Here is a 23416-nt window from a genome sequence, read left to right as displayed (position 1 = left end):
TTTACATTTGATTTTTGTAACAACTCACGGTAGATATAGTAAATACTAGTATATGAATGTAAAAAGAGGCAGAAAACAGGCACGCATCATGGGGAGAACAAAGAGATTTATACTTTTACTGTGGATATACCTAAAGAACATAGAGGTATAGACAAGATATGGCATATTCTTAAAGTACTAAAACGTGTGGGAAAAAAATTCATAAAAATGCGAATTTGATTAAGAAAAACGTTGTGTTAAAGTCATTTAGAAAAAGAAAGCATCTACAATTTGGACAATTTTTTTACAACTCTTTTGATTTACGTTTGAATAATTGATTTTCTAGAATTATGTGTATTAATACAAATTAAAGTCCAGACACTGAAAAGCAGATGAAAATAATCGAGATCTGTCCTTTTATATTTCTGTGAGAATTGAAAATAATTTTTTATTGGTTTATCCTTATGAAGTCTTTTTTATGCAACACAATTTGTGTGAAACACATGTCAAGCACAACATTTATTTATAATGAAAATTTAATGAAAATTACATTTATCAACATTACAGTACAAGATTTATTTTTATTCTTTTTTAAAGTTGATTAAACAATTTTTATTGTCATTATTTCGATAAAAGAAACAACAAATAACAAATAAAATCTACAAAAAGCACTATGTGCAAGGATAACATTATATCAATATTAATATTAAATGTGATGTGTAAAATTCTTTACATTATTTTATTTTACTATTGTGCCATAAAACTACACATGATTGCATAAATCGCCACATTGTATCAATAGATATTAATCCAACTGCATGTTGAAAAATGAAAACATTTGTATAATTTAGATCTTACACCTTACATCTCAGTGGGAAAAATGCACTATCACTATAATCAATACGATAAGAAACACCTTAGGTTAATTTTTTAATAGTATAAAAGTATTCTTTTAATAAAATTTCATGAATATTTTTATATTCATTATATAATTTTGTTTCATTGTAAATTCATTTGGATAAAGTATGAGTTACATGTCATACCAAGAAGCTTTTTTTTTTTCTTAAGCTTAGAATGATACTGACTCGATCTTACAGTTTGCTTTCGGAGACTATGAGGTGTCTGTGAAGCTACTGGAGTACAACAGAGACCCAGACAGGTGCTGTGATAAATTTTTATGGTCCTGTCGTGGCGAGTGTGATGTTTATTTCCAGATCTGTTTACAACCTTTATTACCAACACAAAAGTAAGACTCCCTCTCTTAATTTATCAGATTGAATTCGTTAGAGATTTAAAAAAAAAAAAAATTTAAATTATCTCAGTGATATTCTGAAATTTAAAGATTTTCGATACAATGTAATTGTCTGCCAGTAAAAATATTTTAATGAAAAATTACAAGGTTTTTAACTAATGTTAGATTTAGTTCAAATGATTCTCAGGGTTTTTTTCTACAGACAGATGTGCCAAGGGAAAGATGAAGACCAGCGAGTTGATGACACGCACAGGTTTTTATTTGCGAACGCTCTGAATAACGCTGATAACTACGCGTGGAGGAATATCAGGGGACAAGTAAATGCTTTTTGACTACATATATTGAAAGATCATAAATGATATTTAGCAGTCAAAAATATTATTTCTCATTTTACCCTCCTTGTTCATAGCCCTCATTTCAAATATCGGTGCACACCTATGACTACGATTCTCTCGATGGCAATGATGATCTTGGTGTGACAAGCTATGTGTACAGAGGAAATACAACTACAGGATTGATTGTCAAGACAACAACAGGAAAAAAACACTTATGGTGAGAAACAACGAAATGGATGAAATCTTTTTATTAAAAAATTAAGGGTTATCTACTCTGCATGGGTCAGTCTTTGAGTTTAACACATACTAGAAATTCTTTGTTTAATGAAGTAGCCTTGACTATACCATTTGATGATACATGTACACATCAGTTATATTATTTATCTGTTTACTGAGTGAAAAACCAAGTTACTTAAATTTGAAACCCATGGAAATTGGTACATCAGAAGTTACCATGTGATTTCCTTTTACGAAAATACTGTCCACCATTCCCCCCTTTCCATGTTTCCCATTATCATAACAGTTGATACACTTTATTCAGTCTTAGATCAATGATAAGATTAATTTGCATATCATGCAATGTAAAACACTGAATTATCCGAAATAAAATTGAATCTTTTAAATATTTAGTATGCTTGATAGATCAGTTTCCCATTATCTAGGATAAAACTACAACTGACAGTTTCATGCCCAGCAAATTATTTTGGTCCACGGTGTGATAAGAAAAGAACAACAACCACAACTCCGAAACCAACAACAACATCAAAACCAACAACAACAACAGCAACGGCTACTACACAAATATCAACAACAACAACCATTACACCAAAATCAACAACATCAAAACCAACAACAACATCAAAACCAACAACATCAAAACCAACAACAACATCAAAACCAACAACATCAAAACCAACAACATCAAAACCAACAACAACATCAAAACCAACAACAACATCAAAACCAACATCAAAACCAACAACAACATCAAAACCAACATCAAAACCAACAACAACATCAAAACCAACAACAACATCAAAACCAACATCAAAACCAACAACAACATCAAAACCAACAACAACATCAAAACCAACAACAACGACCATTGCACCAAAACCGACAGCAACGACTGCTATACAAAAATCGACAACAACAACCATTACACAAAAATCAACAACAGCCATTACACTAAAACCAAAAACAACGACTGCTAGGCATAAACCAACAACAACGACCATTACATCAAATTCAGCAAGAAGGACTACACCAACAACAACGATGACTACACCAAAATTAAAAACAACCAATACACCAGAACCAACAATATCGACTACTACACGAAAACCAGGAACGATTACTTCACCAAAACCAACAACAACGACTACTACACCAAAATCAACAATGATTCTACCAACAACAACTGCAGCAATAAAAACAACAACAACCATTTTACCAACAATAAGAACGACTACTACACCAACACCAAACCAAACGACAACTACCTTAATAACAACCACTACACCAATACTAACAACAACCACTTTATCAATAAGAACAATTACCCCAAAATCATTAACAACAACTGCACTAAAAAGAGGCACAACTATTTCACCAAACCCAACAAAAACTACTTCACCAAAACCAACCACAAACATTAAACCAAACCCAACGAAAATATCTACATCAACACTAAACCAAACAACAACTACACTAACGACGACAACTACAACAAAACCAACAACAACAACCATTACCCAAAATCCAACATTGACCACTGAACCAAAACTTACAACAACCACTACGCCAAAACCAACCACAACCATTACACCAAACAAAACAACTACTTCATCAAAACTAACAGCAATGACTACTTCACAAAAACCAACAAATACCACTTCACGAAAATCAACAGAAATGTCCACTTCAGCAAAAACAACGACTATTTCACCAAATCCAACAACAACAACACCAAAACCAACAACATCTACAACACCAAAATCAACAACAACGATTTCACCAACAACAACCATGACAAATACAACAATCACCACACCAAAATTAATTACAATCATTACACCACAACCAACAACTACTACACCAAAACTAAGAGCAACAGCTTCTACACCAAAACCAAAAACAACTGCAACTCCAAAATCAACAACGATTACACTATCAACAACAACAACTTCACCAAATTCAACATCGACCAGTGCACAAACAACAAACATTGTACCACCACCAACCACAACATCTAAATCAACAACGACAACGACCATAACATCAACTACAACCATAACACTAACAACAACCACTTCAACAACAATGACCAATACACAACCTACAAGTACGCCAAGTACACCAACACTATCTCAACCAACAACAATAACCACTAAACCAACATTTACTCAACCAACAATAGTGACAACTAAATCTAAATCAACAAAACCAACAACTACAACAGCTACACAAACATCAACTAAAGCTGCAAAAACGGCAACTTCACCAAAACAAACAAAATCAACCACCATAGCAACAACAACCATTACGCCAATAACAACAACCATACCAAAACCAACAAGAACTAGAAATGCATCAACGCCAACTAAGCTAACATCAATGACTTCTACACCAACATTTACAACAACGACTACTACACTAACAACGACGACAATTACACCACCACCAACTCAACCAAAAGTAACGACTTCTGCACCTAAAACAAAAGTACCAACTTCTTCACCAACACTTACAACAACGAATACATCAACAATAATGACCATTACACCAGCAACAACAGCCACTACGTCTTCAAAGATCATTACACAAATAATCAATGCATCAGCAACAGCAACAACCACTTCAAGAACATATACTACATTACCAAAAACCGTCACAAAACAAACAACATCAGCCATAACTATTTTACCAAAAATATCTGTATCAGCAAAATCAACCTCACCTTCACAACCAACAATTACACTGATGACAAACACATCATTAACAACAACCACTTTACCGAAAACATCACAAACCAGGACTGAATTATTTTATACACCTACTAGTATATCAACGACTACCAGACCAAAAACAATGACAACTCCATCAAGTACAGCGACCACACAAACGAAAAACACTATACCAACCACCACCACAATACAAGAGGCAACCAATGTAAATCCCCCTGGAGGAAGTAGAAAACAAACAATCCGGATACTTGGTCAAGTGTCAATGGACCAATTACAGCAACTCAAAAAGGAAATAATAAAGCATCTGCAGCAACTGAATCCTGATAAACAATCGTTACAGATTGAGTTTCAAGTTGAATTCATGTTCAGTACGAATAAGTAAGTAAAGAAGTATTTTTTATAAGAAATCAATTATGGTACTTTACAGAGTATTAATCAATATATGTCTTATTGAAAACAGGAACATCTCATGGGTTTGATTTTTCCTTTATCTAAAAAAAAAAAACAATACATTAACGTTCCATTTCTTCAGAAAATAAATACAACAAAATATATGTTTCTTTACTTAATACTTTTTGTTACCTTTTTCAGTGACCCAGTAACGGAGATTCTATACAACTACAACTGTTTACAATGTGACCTCGAGGATGATCAGTTTAAGAATGGTGTCCAGTCAGCTCTTCAGACAATGAAGCTTAAACAATACAACGGGGAGGTCAATCCCAAGAAGATAGTTCTGAATAAGAACAAGGTATAGTAAACCTTTATTTTGATTATAAATATTAAAGTTATAAAATACTGCATATGAGAATTTATCAGGAAGTCAACCCTAAAAAAGCACAATGTGTTGTAAACTTTTTTATAAGTCATATTTTTAATTATGAAGTATATAAATGATAAATTGTAACAATGAGGATTCCTTAACAACAAACGATATTTATTTAAAGTTACATCTTATTCTTTTGTAGTTTTAGAAGATTTACTATGTTCGTGTATTTGTGATTGTAAAAATTTGATTTCAAGAAAGAAAACAATTTAACATTTGTAAATCCACTGCTTATTGATTTGATTAATACATCTCCAAACACAATTACTGATGATGATTTTCTGAACTGTTTGTGGTAAAAACAAATCTCTGGCATTAAAATAATTTTCTCTTTAAAGGTTTAAGGTTTCCTTAACTAACAGAATGAAAGAGAGCGAAAATTGTTTTTATAACTTACCATTATATTAAATAATCAAGAGGCGCCATCTACATATTGTGAATTCAAGAGTTATGCTTCGCTCTGATATTGTAGAGTAACACTGGACTGGTTGCTGGGGTTGTTGTATCTGTTGTGTTGCTATTAATTATCGTCACAATCACAGTTACGTATAGAAGGTCAGTTTTTCATTTTTATTTTTTAAAATTACTCATGTATGATTATACTCATTAGTCACATACTGTATAATCATTTTATAGGGATCTTTGGTACATCAGGCATCATTGCTAGTGGTAGTAATTCACGGAGACACCGCCAAAATATGATCAATTTTATACTGTCGTTCATAATTTTTAAATCTGAAGTTGAAAACAACTACACTGATTTGTCATCAGTAAGATTATGAATAAGATTCAACTTCAGTTTGAAAATAATAAATTACAATGCACATACATGCTGAAAGCGCTAAAACATGTTTGCGCGAAATAGGATGTTGCCTACGAAAGCGTAAAATTATTAATATGGTAAATTATGTGGATGAAGAAATTTGTAGCAATTTGTTACGTATCAAATACAAACAATATTTTAAAAAACGTTCTCTGTGATAATTATAGGAAAAAGCAACAGAGATCCAGACGCAAGGAGAAGGAGTTGCACATGAACGGACATACTAACATGGCGTTAAATATACAAGATACAGAAGACGTTGCAACCTTTAAAATACCTACATCTGACACCAGTGACTTATGACCTTAAATTGAAATGATGTCAACAGGAGGCTAAGTCAGCGACGACCGAGGCACCATTAGGTCCGTCACAAAATGACTGCAGGGAATTAATATCGTGAACATATATGTGTGGCAAGTTTAATTATCGTGGTGGCATTTTTACCAGGCAGCATTGAAAAATTGTCTCATTGATATTGAAGTGCCATGTCTTTTTTGTATTGAACATACTCTATGGATTGTTTTACGATATTTTTTATGCCATGAAATATTTTATCACAAATTAATGGAGTAATGAAATGCTCCAATTCCAATATTATCGTGCCAATACCTTGTGTTATTTCATATACGATGTACAATATTCCTTCACTTGATTAATAATGATGACAAAATCGATTCAAGACACATTGTTGATCCTGAAATAACTTCTTACTTTTGAAAGGAAAAAACATAACAACATAGCATATTCGTGTATCTTTTGTGAGGCCTGTATGAACATTTCTGTGTGTGTTTGATACAGACAATAGTATCAACATGTTTATTATTTACTAATTTTTTTTCTGTAAATATTTGTTACTTATCAGTAGCACTGTTAAACAGTAAAATTGTTGAAAAAAGATCAAGAAATGTTGGAGAATAACTTGACAGAGATTTTATACATAATTAAATCATGCAATTGTGTTAATTATTAGTTAGGTTTTGTTGTGGTTCAATGTATAGAGTTATTTTAATTTCATATACATTTGTATCACTTGTTCAACAATTTAATTCAAAAATATGTAAATTAGCCCGACTTTTAATAGGGTCAATATATGATAGGGGAAGTTAGGGGTGTATAAGATACGCACTGAACCAAACAAAATTGGAAAATTTTTATACGAGGAGAGAGAGAATTTTTGCCATATTTTGGCGTTGAAAATAATTTTATCCAACCAGTTATTTATTCTATCCTTAAATTGCTCTCACAAAACGATTGTTGGATATGAATAAGGACAGCAACAACATGGAAGACTTTTCTATAATATATTTTATCGAGCATAATTTCACCATGTCCTTACGCAAAACAGTATTATATCATGAAAAGGAAGTGTGTTTATTGAAATATATATCAAGTGCTAAATTACTTTTATATTGTATTGCCGTCATTTCATTAAAAAATATTGAGGAATTCTACTCTTATTTTTTATGCTTAAATGTTCACTCACATTGTTTAATTGATAGGACATAAAAATAATGGAAAACAAATAAACGCGAATAAGAGATAAACCTGTGATGTAAATATAAACTTTCGGATATTCTCAATAAGCTACATCAAAGTTGATTTAAGTAATTTCTCAATCAACACAACACCACAACCATTGACTTAAATATTTGACTACAGTAATAAGGGATAATTATTCATTTTGCAGAAACATACAGTAAGGGCGAACTGTTCATTTTTTTTCATTATTAACCATGATAACAGAGATAAATGGTTCTTGGAGAATATCAATTTTAACTCGGTTGTATTGCTGAAGTAAATGCAGATTGCATATATTACGGTTAAACAAATAGTCATACATAAACCGTACCAGTGAGACTGATCGGCCACCGATCCCTTGTAATCAGCTGATACGATATGACCTGATGTTGTTTGAATTTTGTAACATCTCAGGTTATACTTGTAGATGTAAATGGGTGCATAATACAATTGCGCATCTTTGAATTTTGGATTGCTTGAATGTACAGGCGAACATCATTGTAAATAACGCTGTAAGATTTACTGAAGATATAAAAGGACAATTTTAATCGGCATTCTTTGTGGATTGCTTGGCATTTGTCTTTTATCTCTTTTATGATTACCCATATTTTTTCCCGATAAATTTCATTAAGGTTGACTTCAAAATTTTGTCTGATAATCGCCCTTTCCTTTTTTCTCTTAATTTCCCTCAGAGTTTATGATATAACGGTGAAAACAAAGAAAGGTGATTGATCATCTCATCAATCCAATAAGCAGTATGAATCGTTAAAAGGGCAAAACACGAACCCCTGTAAAAACCAGAGGTATGATCAGGTGCCTTGGGGGAGTAAGAATCCCTTCTCGACCGGTCAAAAAAGCTGTAAACCTTCTGTTTTAATCAGGTAAACGGAGTAATCAAAAGTAGTGTAAACGATTACCTTATAATGTTTGAAACATGTCATTTAAAAAACGATCCAATGTTGTATTTACAAACTAGGTGATTTTATCGACCATTGTGGCAACGCACTTTGAAAAAATTACGCCCTTTGAAGTTTTTTCAAAGTGCGTTAAATTTGGGACAAAAATCAATGCACTTTGAAAATGTTTTTCAAAGCGCATTGAGAGTGTAAATCGGTATTTTTTTTCCATGGAGACACTTAACGCGCTTTGAAAAAGTAAGTATAAAACAAAAATTCTTGACTTAGTTTTTAGTAATAGACAGTATTATTTTGTTATATTTCTTTCGAAAAACTGATGAATTGATCTACCATCAACGGAAAGGAGGAGAAGACAGGTAGGAGGTCCCTCAGCCAACTCTTTATCTTTCCCACCCAAATATATGTATTTACATAACTGGTATGACCTTGATATGCTGTTTGACATGTCTAGCCTTTTTATAATACCAAATTAAAGATTTAGAAGTAATCTGAGTAATACCTAAAATTTGCAAGAAAACTGACCAAGCAGTGCATATTTTTTTTCGTACTTTGAAGATTTTTTTTCAAAGTGCGTCCCAAATTTAACGCACTTTGAAAAAAAATTCAAAATGCTTAATTTTTCAAAGTGCGCTGTAACAGACTATAGAATTTGCGAAATGCTTACTTGGAAGCTCTGTATATGATAATTTGTCTGTATACTAACTCGATTTAAAGATTTATTGTACTCAGAACTTGCTCGAGGGAACTGAATCGGGTGAGAGACTTAACACCATATGCAGGTGATATTGGAATATTACCGCATAAATATGGGAGGTTTATGATGGAAAAGCTAAAGTCATCATCTCCATCATAAAGTTTATTTTTTAGTTGGCTATTAACGTATTTACTCAGAAAAGCATTTAAATATAAAACAGGTTTGGCAGACTCTGCGGTGTCTGTATTTCGAGTTTACTGGCATAAATATCGAGTCAGCATGTGAACGAAAATAACTTTTGTTAATTGATGCATTGTTGTCGATATATTAAATGTTCAATGAAGACCCCAGCAAGAGTTCTCTTTTCTTCTCATTTAGAGGGTCTATAATAAATTCAGAAGAATTTAAAAATAGGCCGGCTAACAAAGAAGAACAATTTGTGTCCGGTCTCAAAGATAGTAATTGTCAATGAGAAACTCACTTGTGTGCTGGATAAGAAAGATTTTTCAACAAAGTAATTTTGCAAATGATAAATCATAAGATTTGAAAATTTCTTAGTTCCATTTTTATTAAAGAGACAGCTGTCTGATAGTGTGTAAGTTGGTTTAATATTGATCCTTACAAATACAATGTTGTTACAAGATTTGTCAGCTGTAATCTTAACATATTTGAATTTATTCATTGTTATAAGTTTCTATACAAAAGTCTGTCTCATTGATTGTTGAATATTCCATTTGGTGACCTCTGACCATTAACAGAGATTATATCTGTACGTACAGATCATAATGGAAACAACCATCTCTGTGCATTTTGGACAGAAAATGATTGATGCAGAATTCTCCACAGACTTCACGGAATCATTTGATCCCATATATTTTATTGAATATTTCATGTTTCTATTTAAATCACATGCTTTATTATTTTTATATTGTAAAATTTTTGAAAGTATCTCATAACAATGAACATACCATATTTTCACTCTATGTAATAATTAAATTTATTTATCATCCCTCCGTGTCTTTCAATATGGTGGGCACTAGTGAACATGTGTATGACAGTAAAAAACTTTCTCTTCTCCTTCACCTCCCCTTCACATTACATAAATATAATTCTAAATCAATATTTATTAAGCTGATTTGTTCAATAGTAGTATTTAAGCCGTGCCCTTTGCCACAGTCATCCTTAAGACAACAGAAGATAACTTATCTGATCACAGAACAAATTATAAAAGCAAATATTTAATAAACGGCAATGTCCGTGTGAAGAAAAAACCCCGCTTAGCAAAATCATAAAGAGCTATATATATAAATGTTATGGTCACTTAAGAAATATGTTCCGATAGCCCCAATGACTTTTTGACATAGCTTTTAATTTGATTGAAACCCATTCAAAAAAAGTACAAGTGTCAAAATGGTCAATGCATCCTGACCTCATTAACGATCTTTATCTGTATATGTCCGGCATCTTTCAATGTTAAACTATTCCTTATCCCATATTATCAGTGGCCTGATGTCCAAATGTCTGGATGTCTCTACATCCTTTAATAGTGTCGCAAAAAGGGTGATGGCAAACAGGTGTAATTTATGTGAAAGTTTGAAGGGTTAACGGAAACACCATGAAAGGATGTACCTTTTATATTGTAGTGCTGTTGAATTACCTAAGAAATATACAGGTATATAAACAATCTATTGTGCATACATTAATCTGCTTAAACCCCTAAAACTGATTGAAATTTGAAGCAGACAATTGCGAAGAACGCGTTTAAATATTTTTCCCCGTTTCCGTTTTTTTTTTCTTTCTCTAGAACCATTTTATCAAAGTTTTACATGTACTGTAATTCTCTTTGAGAAAACGTCTACCATATGGTATTCAGTATGTTTTACTAGACATGTACAGTAATGATTGTATTTAGGAATAATTTTTTTCCTATACACAGCATTAAATCCCTTAACTTGTAGTTTTTCTTAATTTTCAATGTCTGTCTGTGTTTTTGAAGCAAAATTTTTTCACCCAGATACATTTATTTGTCTCACCAAAGTATCTGTGCCAACAATATATCACGTCGTATTTTGAAACATTTTCTACTTCCTCACAAGAACTACTCGACAATGGCAAACTTGTCTCAAATCGTAGAATAGTAAGGTAGGTTAAATTGCATCAAATGCAGGACTACACTCCTTTACAAAAAGAGAGAGATAGGGGAGAGAGTCATTGAAAAGATAATGTCTAAATATCTGCCAAATACCTCATTGATATCTCAATTCACAAAAAAAGTTATGCCCAAAAAATTATGCTAAAATATCAGGAGTGCAACACCTTTATGTGACATTTTGAAAATTCAATATTTTTTGAAGATCTGTGAAATAAATGATCATGGTTTATGCTGGAAATAAAGACTTCCCTGATAATATTTAAAGCATTGAGCTTTAAATATAGACTGTAGCAACTTTTGTTTGACCAAGTTGTGGTCATGGCTGTTGTTGAAAAAAATGTTATACCATGTCAGGAGTGTAATAGAAAAATGTAGTGTTTTCAAAAAAACATCGATCTTAAAAATCTGAGAGACAATTCATAACTGATATGCAAAACTTTAAAATGTTATATAAATCACAAGCATCGTTAATGAGAGTCAAGGATCTGTGCATACCCAATAATGTCAGGAGTGCAACTTTTGATTTTTTGCTCCCCAGCATGAAAAAAAATTTTATCAGTATATGATTCTCTGATTTTTATTTTGGAAAATAAAGACACAAAGAATATTTTTATCAAATAGATTTATCAATAAGAGGGTCTGTCTGTGTTTCAGATCTAAATTTTTATGGTCAGGAGTGCAACACATTTTTTTAAAGATTCAAGTTATATGATGAGACTTTTATTCATGCTAAGAATTTTTTTTAATTAATAATGATCTATTATAATAATAATTTAGTGCTAAATTATTGAGAGTTTAATTATTAAAATCCTTCTCTTTTTCAATTTTATCAATTCAGATGTGTTTTTATCTTTTCTTTGATTTTTTATGAATGTAAAAAATAAAGACACTGAAAAATTGTTATAAAATTCAAGTAATTCCACCTCAACTTCACTGACACAACGGAACAAGTTCTGATATAATTTTCACTTCACAATTCTACTTTAAAGACTCCCATGCTTTTGGTCAGAAGTGCAACAAATATGTTTGAATTATTGGTGATGAATAAATACAAAGACAAAATTGATGAGTAGAATGTTTCTTGTTGACCTCAGTTGCTTACAGTGTTTGTCCCCTGAAGGAAAATATACTATAAAATATATTTTATCTTCACTTAGCTGGTTTTTTGACATAAATAGGGAATAATTCAGGATATAAAGACAAGTTTAAATACTTTCACGTGTTTAATTATGAAGTGTTGCACAATTTCGTTACCACTTGATGTTGCCAACACTATGAATTCTAGTGTTCTGTGGTTTTATTTTTACTGTAGTCAGGAGTGCAACAAAGCTGTTTTATGATTATTAATGATCTTCATCTATTTTAACGTTTACTAAAAATTAAATTAAAAAAAATGTTTGATACTATTTGATGTTCAAAACATTATGTCTATAAACTAATTACAGACATTTTACAGTCAAGTTTACAGTTAAGAGAATAGTTTTCTTCACTTAACACATATTTAAATATGTTGTATATGTATTACACATTACAAATAATCATATTTTGAAGCCCTCAAAATATGAAAAAAAAACTTGCCGTATATGATAAAAAATATCAAAACGATGAACTGATTTACAAATTAAGAATAGGTTATTTTGAGTTTTAATTTTTAAAACAATGTTAAATGAAATACATATCAGGTGTCAGGAGTGCAACACAATAATGTAAAAATAGGGTCACTTTAAAATCTAGTATTTTGTAAGAAAGCTTGTATGTCAAAAAAAAAATTTGGCTTAGATTTAAAGAATTAACTTTAATGGACAAAAAATGATTTGGGGGAATTTTGCTGTTTCATATTTCTTTCACATTAAAACTTTTCGACCCAGAATTGAAAAAATATTGTAAAATAACAATCAAAAAGCCTTTTCTTTCACATATACAAGAGAAGAAACTCAAGGTTTAGTTCTAATCATTTATATCCCTGATGCCATTTTGAAGCATATAAAAACTATAATTTCTTTTGATTATGTATTTTAGACAGTCTCTTAGGATGTAGTGATATTTTCTTTTTCAAATAAAGTTTAACTATAAAAATTCTTTGTTTTATTGTTTGTCTGTTATTTGTTTTATTCAATTGTCTTTTTCTATTGCAACATCAGGAATTTTTACTAGAATGCATGTACAATTCGATGATATACTTGAAAAATATGTTATAGTTAATTGGATTTTTTTTCAAAAAATTTCCATTTGGTGGTCATTATTTTTTGAGTTCACCCTTATTCAGTAATGATATTATTCATTATATAAAATATGTTGCACAGAACTAGGGAAAAGACAAGAATATTATTTACCCATGAATACGTTATCTATAGTAAAAATGACTTCACATCCAAAGATAGTAATCCATCAAAAGGTCTTGGGAACCGATTCGAAGTTAATATTTTCTAAAATTTTCAGTATATCATGATTTATGATGTTGCTAGAGCATTTTACACCAAAATAATATAAAGGCGTGTTTAGAAACTTTTTACCTGGAAATTATCAAATATACAAATTTAGGGACTCGTTTGATTGGCACACATCCTTGCACTTTCACTAAGTAATCTTATCCCTAATATCTAAGAAAAAATTATAGTATATTAATGAAAAATATTAATACTTTAATACAGAAAATTCAGAGTAGAAAGAAAGCAAAACCAATTCACCAGTATTGTCAGTCCGTTCTAAGTGAAGTGTGCAGAGTGAACAATGCAAATTGAACAACCCCGGTGGAACGTAAAATTAACAATAACAGAGCTAAGTTTACAAACACAGATGTTTGACGTAATGTTATGAAGAATTTTTTTGTCATTGATTCCTAAGAATTCTTGTAAGTTCAATTCAATAAAACTGAAGTTATTTTTTTTTAATTAATATAAAAATCTTAAATTGTAAACAAAACAGCAATGCAACTGTGCCCAGGCTCCTTTAATGATAAAGAGCAGCTTTGATATTTGCAGTGAATTTGCTAAAAAGAAAAAAAACACTATTACTTTTAGAAATTTTTAATTAACTCATATTTATTTATTTATTTTACTAACATAATATATTTATTTCACCACAAAAAAGTATGAAAGAGACAAAAGTCAACATCCCAAAGTTGCTATTAAAATTTGATGAATTTATGGCAAGGAATGAATTTACTAATTTAAATCAATCTCATATGCCCTTAAATGGTACAAACAGTGCATTTTTTAACAATTCAAAGAAATATATTAAAGATAAAGGCTCAAACTGCTATAGATTATATTTATTTATCGAAGCGGCTTTCAAGGAATTGGGAATACACAAATGACCTTATGATGTAATAAACTTTTTACCAAGTCCACCCGTCTAAATGATTATCATAGTGTCAAACGGTTGTCAAAAAAAAAAAAAAAAATAAATAAATAAATAAATAAAATTATTAATCGGCTGATGGAATACACCAATGCTTTCTTGTCCTCACAGTTGGTAGTTGGCGACTATGACGTGTCGGTGAAGCTACTAGAGTACAATAGAGACTCGGACCATTGCTGTGATGGTTTTTTAGGGTTTGGCTGCAGCGAGTGTGATGTTTTCTTCCAAATATGTCTGCATCCTTTGCAGGGGTAAACTCTCTCTCTCTCTCTCTCTCTCTCTCTCTCTCTCTCTCGTAAGAAAATCTCAAAGAAATACACATACGTTATAATTTTGGCAAAGATTGATGAACGTATTTATGCATTATCCCTTTCTTATTTTGAAGGATTGAGTCCTGATGATTAAATAGATTCTTAACTGTATTTATTCCATGTGGTAATTTTTTCATCTTTAGACTTCAGATTCTGAACTGCAAAGGAAAAAATACAGATCAGCGAGCTGATGACAAAAATCATTTTTTATTCCCCGATATTCCTGCATTGAGAGACCATGCTGTTTACACCTGGAAGAACATCACGAGTCAAGTAAATGCTCCACATTTATTAACAATATTGTTTAACAGTCAGTGATGTATTTTGTTTAACAAATAATGTTTATTTATTTTTTATCATTCTACTATAGCCTAATTTCCAAATATCAATAAACGTCTTTGAATATGACTCGAGAAGTTACTATAATGATATTGGAGTGACAAACTACACCTACAATGGAAATAATGCTACAGTACAAACTATCACAACGAATCCTGGAAAGAAAAACGTACGGTAAGCTGCAATGAATAAATTTTCCCATGACATATGTTAACTAAATATTTTCTTTTCCACTTTCAATGGTCTTTTAAGCTTGTTTACTATTCGTTATCGTCATATAATTTAATATCGCCATACATTTAAGACCATGTCATATCTTCCAGCTAACACATATTGTTTATAAATGATGATAAATATGGACATTTTTCATTTATTTTCTTAAATGCTGCTTTCCCGGAGACTTTTTTATATAGTCCCCCCCTTTTTTTCCTTCTCTAATATTCCATCCTAATTTGGTATGTAGCATTTATAGTGAAATATGGAGATAACGAACATTGTTCAAGCTCAAAAGTCCATTCAAACAATACAAATCAGGAGCAGAGCAAACACGGACCTCTAAGACATCAGCGGTGGGATCAGGTGACAATTCAGAGTGAAAATAATGGCCAACAATTACTATGAAAAACGTTAGTCAGCATTTGACTTAATGTTAGATTGTATTTGATGACAAGGTCATTGTATCGACCAGAGGAGACACCCCAACAAATGTTATTGTGATCTAAATTCATGACACGTGGTCTTGGTTGACCCATTCAAAAGTTATAGAACAGAACCGTTTTTATAAATAAAATTCGCTGTAAATAGGACATGTCTATAGTCTGTTTGCTTGAATTAAAAATACAATGCCCAGGAAGCCTGTTTCAGTATATATATTTTTTCTAAAATTCAGGATAAAACTACAATTTACGGTGTCGTGTTCGCTACATTTTCTGGGTCCACAATGTGATCAGAAAAACACTATAGCCATGAATTCAACGACTTCAACAGCATTGACAGACACACCATCAAAACCTTCTTCATTTGCAATGACTACTTTAATTAAAACCACTGCACTATCCAAATCAACATCTGCCAAACCAACAACAACACGACCTAAAATATCTATTTCATCATCAACAAAAACAATACTATCGAATACAACAACCTTTAAAGTGACATCAATACCAACACCAGTAATTACAATCAAAGCAAAGACCACATCAACAAAAGTTACTAAACTAACTGCAACCATACCGACAACAATCAACAAACATATAGGTCCGTCAACAACAATTGCAATACCAACAACCAATAAATCAATAGTGACAACAAAAAGACAACAAACAAAAACAACAAAATCAACTACTTCCATGTCAACAACCATCATACCACCAACGACCAGACCAACAACAACAGCTACAAAACACAAAAACACCACACTGACAGCAATCGCACCAACTACGACCGCAGCTCCGTCAAAATCAACCACAACGAAAACAGACTATAAACCAACAACCACGACTATAATCACTAATACACCATCAACAATCACTGAACGAAAAGCCACAATAACAACCCATATCCAAATAACAACATCTACACCAAAAACAATCACAAACTCATCTAGAATAGACACAATTTCAACATCGACTAGCCAAGAAAAAAGGTCAATAAATCCTAAAGCGACAACTAATAAACCAAAAACTGCAAACACAACAACTACAATAAGAACAGCTTTACCAACAACAACGAGTAAACCAAGAATTACAATTGCTCATCAAACAACAACGAAACCAACAACAATAACTACCCCAACAACAAAATCAACAACAATCACAACACAAACATACACTTCCCCATCAGTAACAACAACACCATTAGCAACCACATCATCAATAACTACACCAACATTCAGTAAACCATCATCCATTGCAACACTAACCATACAACCAACAATAATCGTAGAATCAACGGTAGCCACCATGCTACCACCAGTAACAAAGCCAACATCACCAACATCAACCACATCATCAGCAACTACTACACTTAAAGCAACACCAAAAACAGCAAGAACATCGACAACATCTTCTTCATCAACAAACACAACACAAACAACGACACCGACGACATACACACAACCCATAACAACTGCACATTCAACAGCAGCCACCATTCTTCAGAAAATAACAACGACAAAAACAACTCCAACAAAAGCCAATTCACTAACAACATATGAATCAACAATAACACCTATAACAACCAGACAACTAGCAACAACAGTACAGCCCTCAGCAACCACCATTCCATCACCAATAACAACTACTGCAACAAAAATTTCTACACCCACAACTACTACACCAACGAAAACAAAGTCAAAAGCAACGCCCACTACACAAATTACAACAATCACTTCACCTTCGCCAACAAGCACTACCTCTGCAACCACAATACAACTAACAACAAAAGTTACAAAATCAACCACTCCTTCAACAGTATCAACAACTAACAATGTACCAACATCTACTTCAAGGAAAACAACAATTATGCAAAAAACCTCAACAAGACCAAAGTCTTCGATTTTAACACCAAAGAAAACAAAAAATTTATCAGTATTAGCGACTGCAACATTAGCGACTCCATCAAAAGCTATTGTAACTTCAACAAAACTTATCAAATCCCCAAACACTCTAACCCCTTTATTAAGTACTACGGCACAAATAAGAAATTCCATGTTTTCGAAATCAGTAACAGTAACTAAACAATTAGTATCATCAACAAATGTAAATAAAACTCCCAAACAAGCAAAGAAAAGCACAACGCCTTTAACAACAACTACAAGAACAATTTCGTCAACTCCGACAACAATGACTGTGACAAGTGAAATATTAACAGTTCCCAAAGAGAAAATTACACCACACAGCACTGGAGATCAAAAGCAAACTATAAGGATATTTGGCAAAGTGTCAAAGGAACAACTTCTACAACTGAAAGACAAAATACAAATATATTTGAAACAACTTGATCAAAGAGACATTTCATCTTTGCATATAGCATTTAGAGCTGAACTGGTGTTTAGTGAAAACAAGTGAGTCAGAAATATAAATGCAAAAACATTATTTCACTACAGCATTTAATGAAGTTTAATATAGTTATGATTCAGTCCATCCGTGGAAAACTAATACTTTATTGAACTTTGAGTAAAAGAAGCAAGTAGATATTCTATATTATTCTGTTTAACTTCTTCAGTGACCCAGTGACGGAAGTACTGTATACGTACAACTGCCTACATTGCGACCTTCAGGAAGAACAGTTCAAGGACGGTATTCGATCAGCTCTTCAGACATTAAAGCTAAAACAATATCAGGGGGAGGTCAATCCAAAGAAGAAAATCCTGAATAACAAGGTTTGACATAAAGCTTCGTTCTGATCTGCATTATTCTTTTGTAAACACAGCGATTTCCTGATGCAAGTTTCCCTTTGTTTATAGTAGCATTTATTCTTATGTAAAAAAAAAAAAAAAAAAAAAAAAAAAAAACAGCTATCGTCATTTTAATTCTTTTTCAACTAAGAACCTTTCTATTACGAAAAGATGAAGAAAACAAAATTCAAAACACTGACATTTTATTAAAATTAGCGTCGATTTATGAACTCTGAAGCAATATTACTTTTTTTCTTTCTTTCTACCTTATTTATGATTTATCACTGTTAATACCAATTATATTTGTAGAGTCACACCGGCCTGGTTGCTGGAGTTGCTGTATCGGTAGTGTTGCTTTTAATCATCGTCATAGGAATCATAGTCATGTATAGAAGGCAAGTTTTTTTTTTACCTTTGTTCTTCACATGTAGCTATGCATAGTGTTCAAAAGACCTGAATTAAAAGGCCATCACACTCAGATTCCTTTATTATTTAAACCAAAGCTTGTCATAATGACAATGTAGGTGTAGAAAACATTGTGTTTTTATAACTTTGCGATATACGTTTTGTTCAACAACATTTTTTAAAAATGTATTCAAACGTATAATCGATATATCCCTGTGACCTTTAAATAAGACACTACAAAGTCTGCCACTTAAGTTTTATAATTGTTTATTATACTAACTGTAGACGCCAATGGCCGACTAACAACCATACTATATGAAGAAGAAAAATGGCTTCATTTTGTCCATCGTCAACTTCCCCTATTTATGTAGTAATACTCCACTATCACTTGCATAAAGTATGTCTCCCAAATGATTTCGTATGTAAGAACATGCTCTGAGTATGATCACCTTTTAAACCGAGGCAGTGTACCAACAAATAAGTTGATATTACGAGGCTTTCAACATTTGAAAGTAAGCTCTTCACAAATTCTATGGCCCTTTTAATGACTGTCTGCAACTACAGCGTATGGTTGGGTCGTACTTTGACTGAAATGTTTCCCGTCATTTATTAGGTCATTGTTTTATACAAATTGTGACTTCTGATTACTACTTTTACCTCACAGCGGGTGTGACCGGTCGTCAGGGGATTGGTCACTGTTTGATTTCTTCATCTTTTCTAATATTTTGAGTTTCAGGTTATAGTAAGTATAGAAAATATGAAATAATTAAATTTAAAAAAAATCAATATATGTTTTATTTTGTGGATTATATGGCTATTCTTCATCATAAATTTACAATTTCAATGAATATGGAATACGTTCATCTTAGAAATTCAAGAAAATGACCTCCTATAAATTACTTAAAGTGTACAGTAGTGGGAGTCTGGTAGGTAACTGAAATCGAAATTGTATATGATATCTGGTTCAGGGCATATATTTTCAACTCAAATCAAAGACACTTTGTATTATTTAAACAGGAAGAAGCAACAAAGGTCCAGAACCAAGAATCAAGATTTACAAATGAATGGACACAGTAACACGACGTTAGATATTAATGATACAGAAGACATTGCAACCTTCAAGAAAGCCACGTCAGAAACAAATGACCTCTGATCTTAAGTTTAACATGAACACATGAAATAAAGTTCAGTGAAAATCAAATCGAGGCGCCTTCAGATCCAGCCCAGAATGACAGCAGAGACTTAACAGCTTTCACAAACTTGTTTATTCCCGCTTTGTTTACCATTGCAATGTTGTGTTTTATTGAGTAATACTCTTTATATTCTTATACTCAGATACAAGTATAATCAAGTTCAGTATTTCCGATATGCGTCATATTACAGTTTGATGATGTAGTTAAAATATTTTAAACTAGAAAATATCAGTTTACTATTCCCTGTAAGTTGTCAATTACCAGGTATATAATTTCCTTGTGAAATATATTTTTCATACTAATTGTTAGGCCATTATTTATACATTGAACTGTCTACGGATTTTTCCGGGTTTTTTCGATCATGACAAGGAGTACACTGCGGTTGTGACTGGTCGGCAGGGGATGATCACTCTTCCATGGCACCTGATCCCACCTCTAAATTTTGAGGTCCGTGTTTGCTCTGCTCCAAATATGTATCGTTTCATTGGACTTTCGAGATTGAATACTGTTCGTTATCTTCATATTTCATGAGTTCAAATACGGTAATTTCTGTATTTTTGAATAATCTAGATTTCTTAATACAAAATAAGTATTCTGTGTCATTAAATGACATTTATAATATCTATATATATGCAGTAATGTGATTTCCTTTAAGAATTATCACTAGCAACCTATTTCTTAGAATGTAGGAGAGCTAGCCTTTTACGTAGAAATAGCAGTGTTTGCATTTTTTAATAATTGAGGTCCTCGTAAAACATCTAGCCTTTATGCATATGATTATTAGTTTAATAGGTCAGCACAAAGTCTGCATCAGATGTGTTTTGTATGAATGATTATTTTTCACATAATTTGTCTATTTTTTAAAAAAAATTTATGCCTCCTTTTTTCACCAAGTCAATTAATAATGTTACATGTAAACAATAAATTCATAAAAATCCTTACAAACAAGATACACTGTCGGCTATAGCAAAGCAAGCCCCTATCTTTACTCCTCACAAAAATATTAACTGCTGTGAAGGAGAAAATTCAGACAGACTGTGCTTGCATATTCTAGAAGTGGTGTAAATCAAATGTGGATTGTCAAAAATTCTACAGATCTTTTAGAAAATTTAAAATCATTAAATATTTCAGAAGTCAGTAACATCAAAACGTATTACTTTTCTACACATTATACAATCATCCCTCGCGGTAATTATAAACTATACAAATGCTTCTTCAAAAATGGAACACGGAAGTTGATATTAAAAGGATGCTGGAGTTCCTCACTGGCAACATCTAACTGTTGAAACTCCTCCTTTATTAACGGACCTGTTTTTATGTTCCTATTATGCAAAATTTATCAAAAACTTTTACAGGAGAAGAAGAAAAATATTTGTTGTTGCCTTCATCTCGACATTGAGATATATCGACGACGTTTTATCAGTTAACAATAGTTACTTCCATCCACATGTCGACTCGATATATCCCAGTGATCTCGAAATAAGACATCTCAGAGTATGCCACGTGTTTCATACTTGGATGTTTTACTCTCTATAGATGATAACAGCCAACTAACTTGTATGACAAATGAGATGACTTCAGCTTTTCCATCGTCAACTTTATTTATATAGTAATATTCCGCTATCACCTGCATATGGTGATTACGTCTCCCAACGTATTCCATACTCAAGATTTAAACAGGCATGCTACTGACAGAGAAGTCAGTGGGTCTTAATTTGACTGACATATTTCATACCAATTGTAAGGCCTTTGTTTTTACATTAATTCTGACTACAGAATATTCCATCTACGTGATCAGTACATAGGGCTTAAAAATTAAATTTAAAAAATTAAAAAATAAGGACTACAATTTGCATGATTGCTGTATACAGAAACGCTTTAATATGAGGATTACAGCTTGTTTAAACTTCTACCTCAGTGAAAACGTATCTTAATAATTGGGAATTTTTAGCAATGCAGTGGTAATATATACTTTCTATCATCCTTTAGTATATGTACCATTTCCTATTGCTGTCAGTTTTCGTCCGTAGTTGTGCGTCGTTCGTTAACATTTGAACATTTTCAGCGTCTTCTCTGGAACCGCTGAACCAATTTCGACCAATTTTGGGCATACGGTATCTATGTGTGAAGAGGAACATGCCAACCCCCCTACCCTCCACCCCACGGGCCTGAGGGATAGGTCGAAAACTATCAAAATTAATGCAATCTTTAAAAAATCTTCTTCTTGACTCCTGGACATCATAGAAAATCTTCTCTTCTCTTGGTTACCCAGGAGGCAAACATATTACAATGTTGTAATGAGCAAGGCTGTTTTTACCGGATTTGTAAAATTTTGGACCTCTGGGTCGTGTTCCGGTGCCGGGTAGAGCTCAATTGATATTGTAGGGAAATTTGTACTCTACTGAGAAAAGTTATTCCCCTTTGCTATTCAGCTGTGATAATTAATACCTTCAAATAATTAATTAATAGGTCAAATGGAATAAAAGAAATTATTTAGTATATAACAAAAAAAAGTACATTCGAAACTTTTTTTAGGTCAGGTAGACTTGTCAATAATAAATAAATAAAACAGAGACAAAAAGACCTACATTATATATTCTTTAAAGAACAAGGGAGGCTACTGTGTGAGGGATTGCTAAGGGTTCACTTCACATTCCTAAGCTACTGTATTGTTTAGTTTGCATAACAATAGTAAACAAATGGGAGTGTATTGAAATAAATCTACTTTCTGATCTATTTCTGACTACTAGGCTAACTATTTTGTTGATCCCTGATCATCGTTTTTCTCTTGATTTGGGGCAACATATCTTCACCTCTCAGTTTATTTTATTTCATACTTCAGTGGATCCTTTACAGTGTTGTATTATACTTAGGTAACTGGCCCTTGTGCCTCTTGTTTGGATGGTAGATGTTAAGAATCTTCAGTATGTTGTCTATAATGATATTATC

The 23416-nt window shown here is 32.2% G+C and overlaps 2 protein-coding genes across 2 annotated transcripts; both read left to right on the top strand.

Annotated features, from left to right (window-relative positions):
* Positions 1–88: 88 nt before the first annotated feature.
* On the top strand, positions 89–6484 carry LOC133174930 (mucin-2-like). Its single transcript, XM_061310023.1, has 9 exons — positions 89–145; positions 1077–1225; positions 1434–1548; positions 1641–1783; positions 2229–3392; positions 3498–4910; positions 5124–5283; positions 5831–5913; positions 6349–6484. Exons 1-9 carry the CDS (start codon positions 89–91, stop codon positions 6482–6484), a joined length of 3420 nt encoding a protein of 1139 aa, XP_061166007.1.
* Positions 6485–14900: 8416 nt separating this feature from the next.
* LOC133174929 (mucin-2-like) lies at positions 14901–20427 on the top strand. Its single transcript, XM_061310022.1, has 7 exons — positions 14901–15016; positions 15277–15406; positions 15504–15646; positions 16362–18536; positions 18698–18854; positions 19179–19264; positions 20292–20427. Exons 1-7 carry the CDS (start codon positions 14901–14903, stop codon positions 20425–20427), a joined length of 2943 nt encoding a protein of 980 aa, XP_061166006.1.
* The last annotated feature ends 2989 nt before the right edge of the window (positions 20428–23416 follow it).

This window comes from Saccostrea echinata, unplaced genomic scaffold (genome assembly GCF_033153115.1).
Source record: "Saccostrea echinata isolate AGI-Se365-2 ecotype Australia unplaced genomic scaffold, CSIRO_AGI_Sech_v1 ptg000060l, whole genome shotgun sequence".
NCBI lineage: Eukaryota > Metazoa > Mollusca > Bivalvia > Ostreida > Ostreidae > Saccostrea > Saccostrea echinata.
Note: the sequence above shows the minus strand (reverse complement) of the source record. Positions and strands in the feature narration are given on the sequence as shown.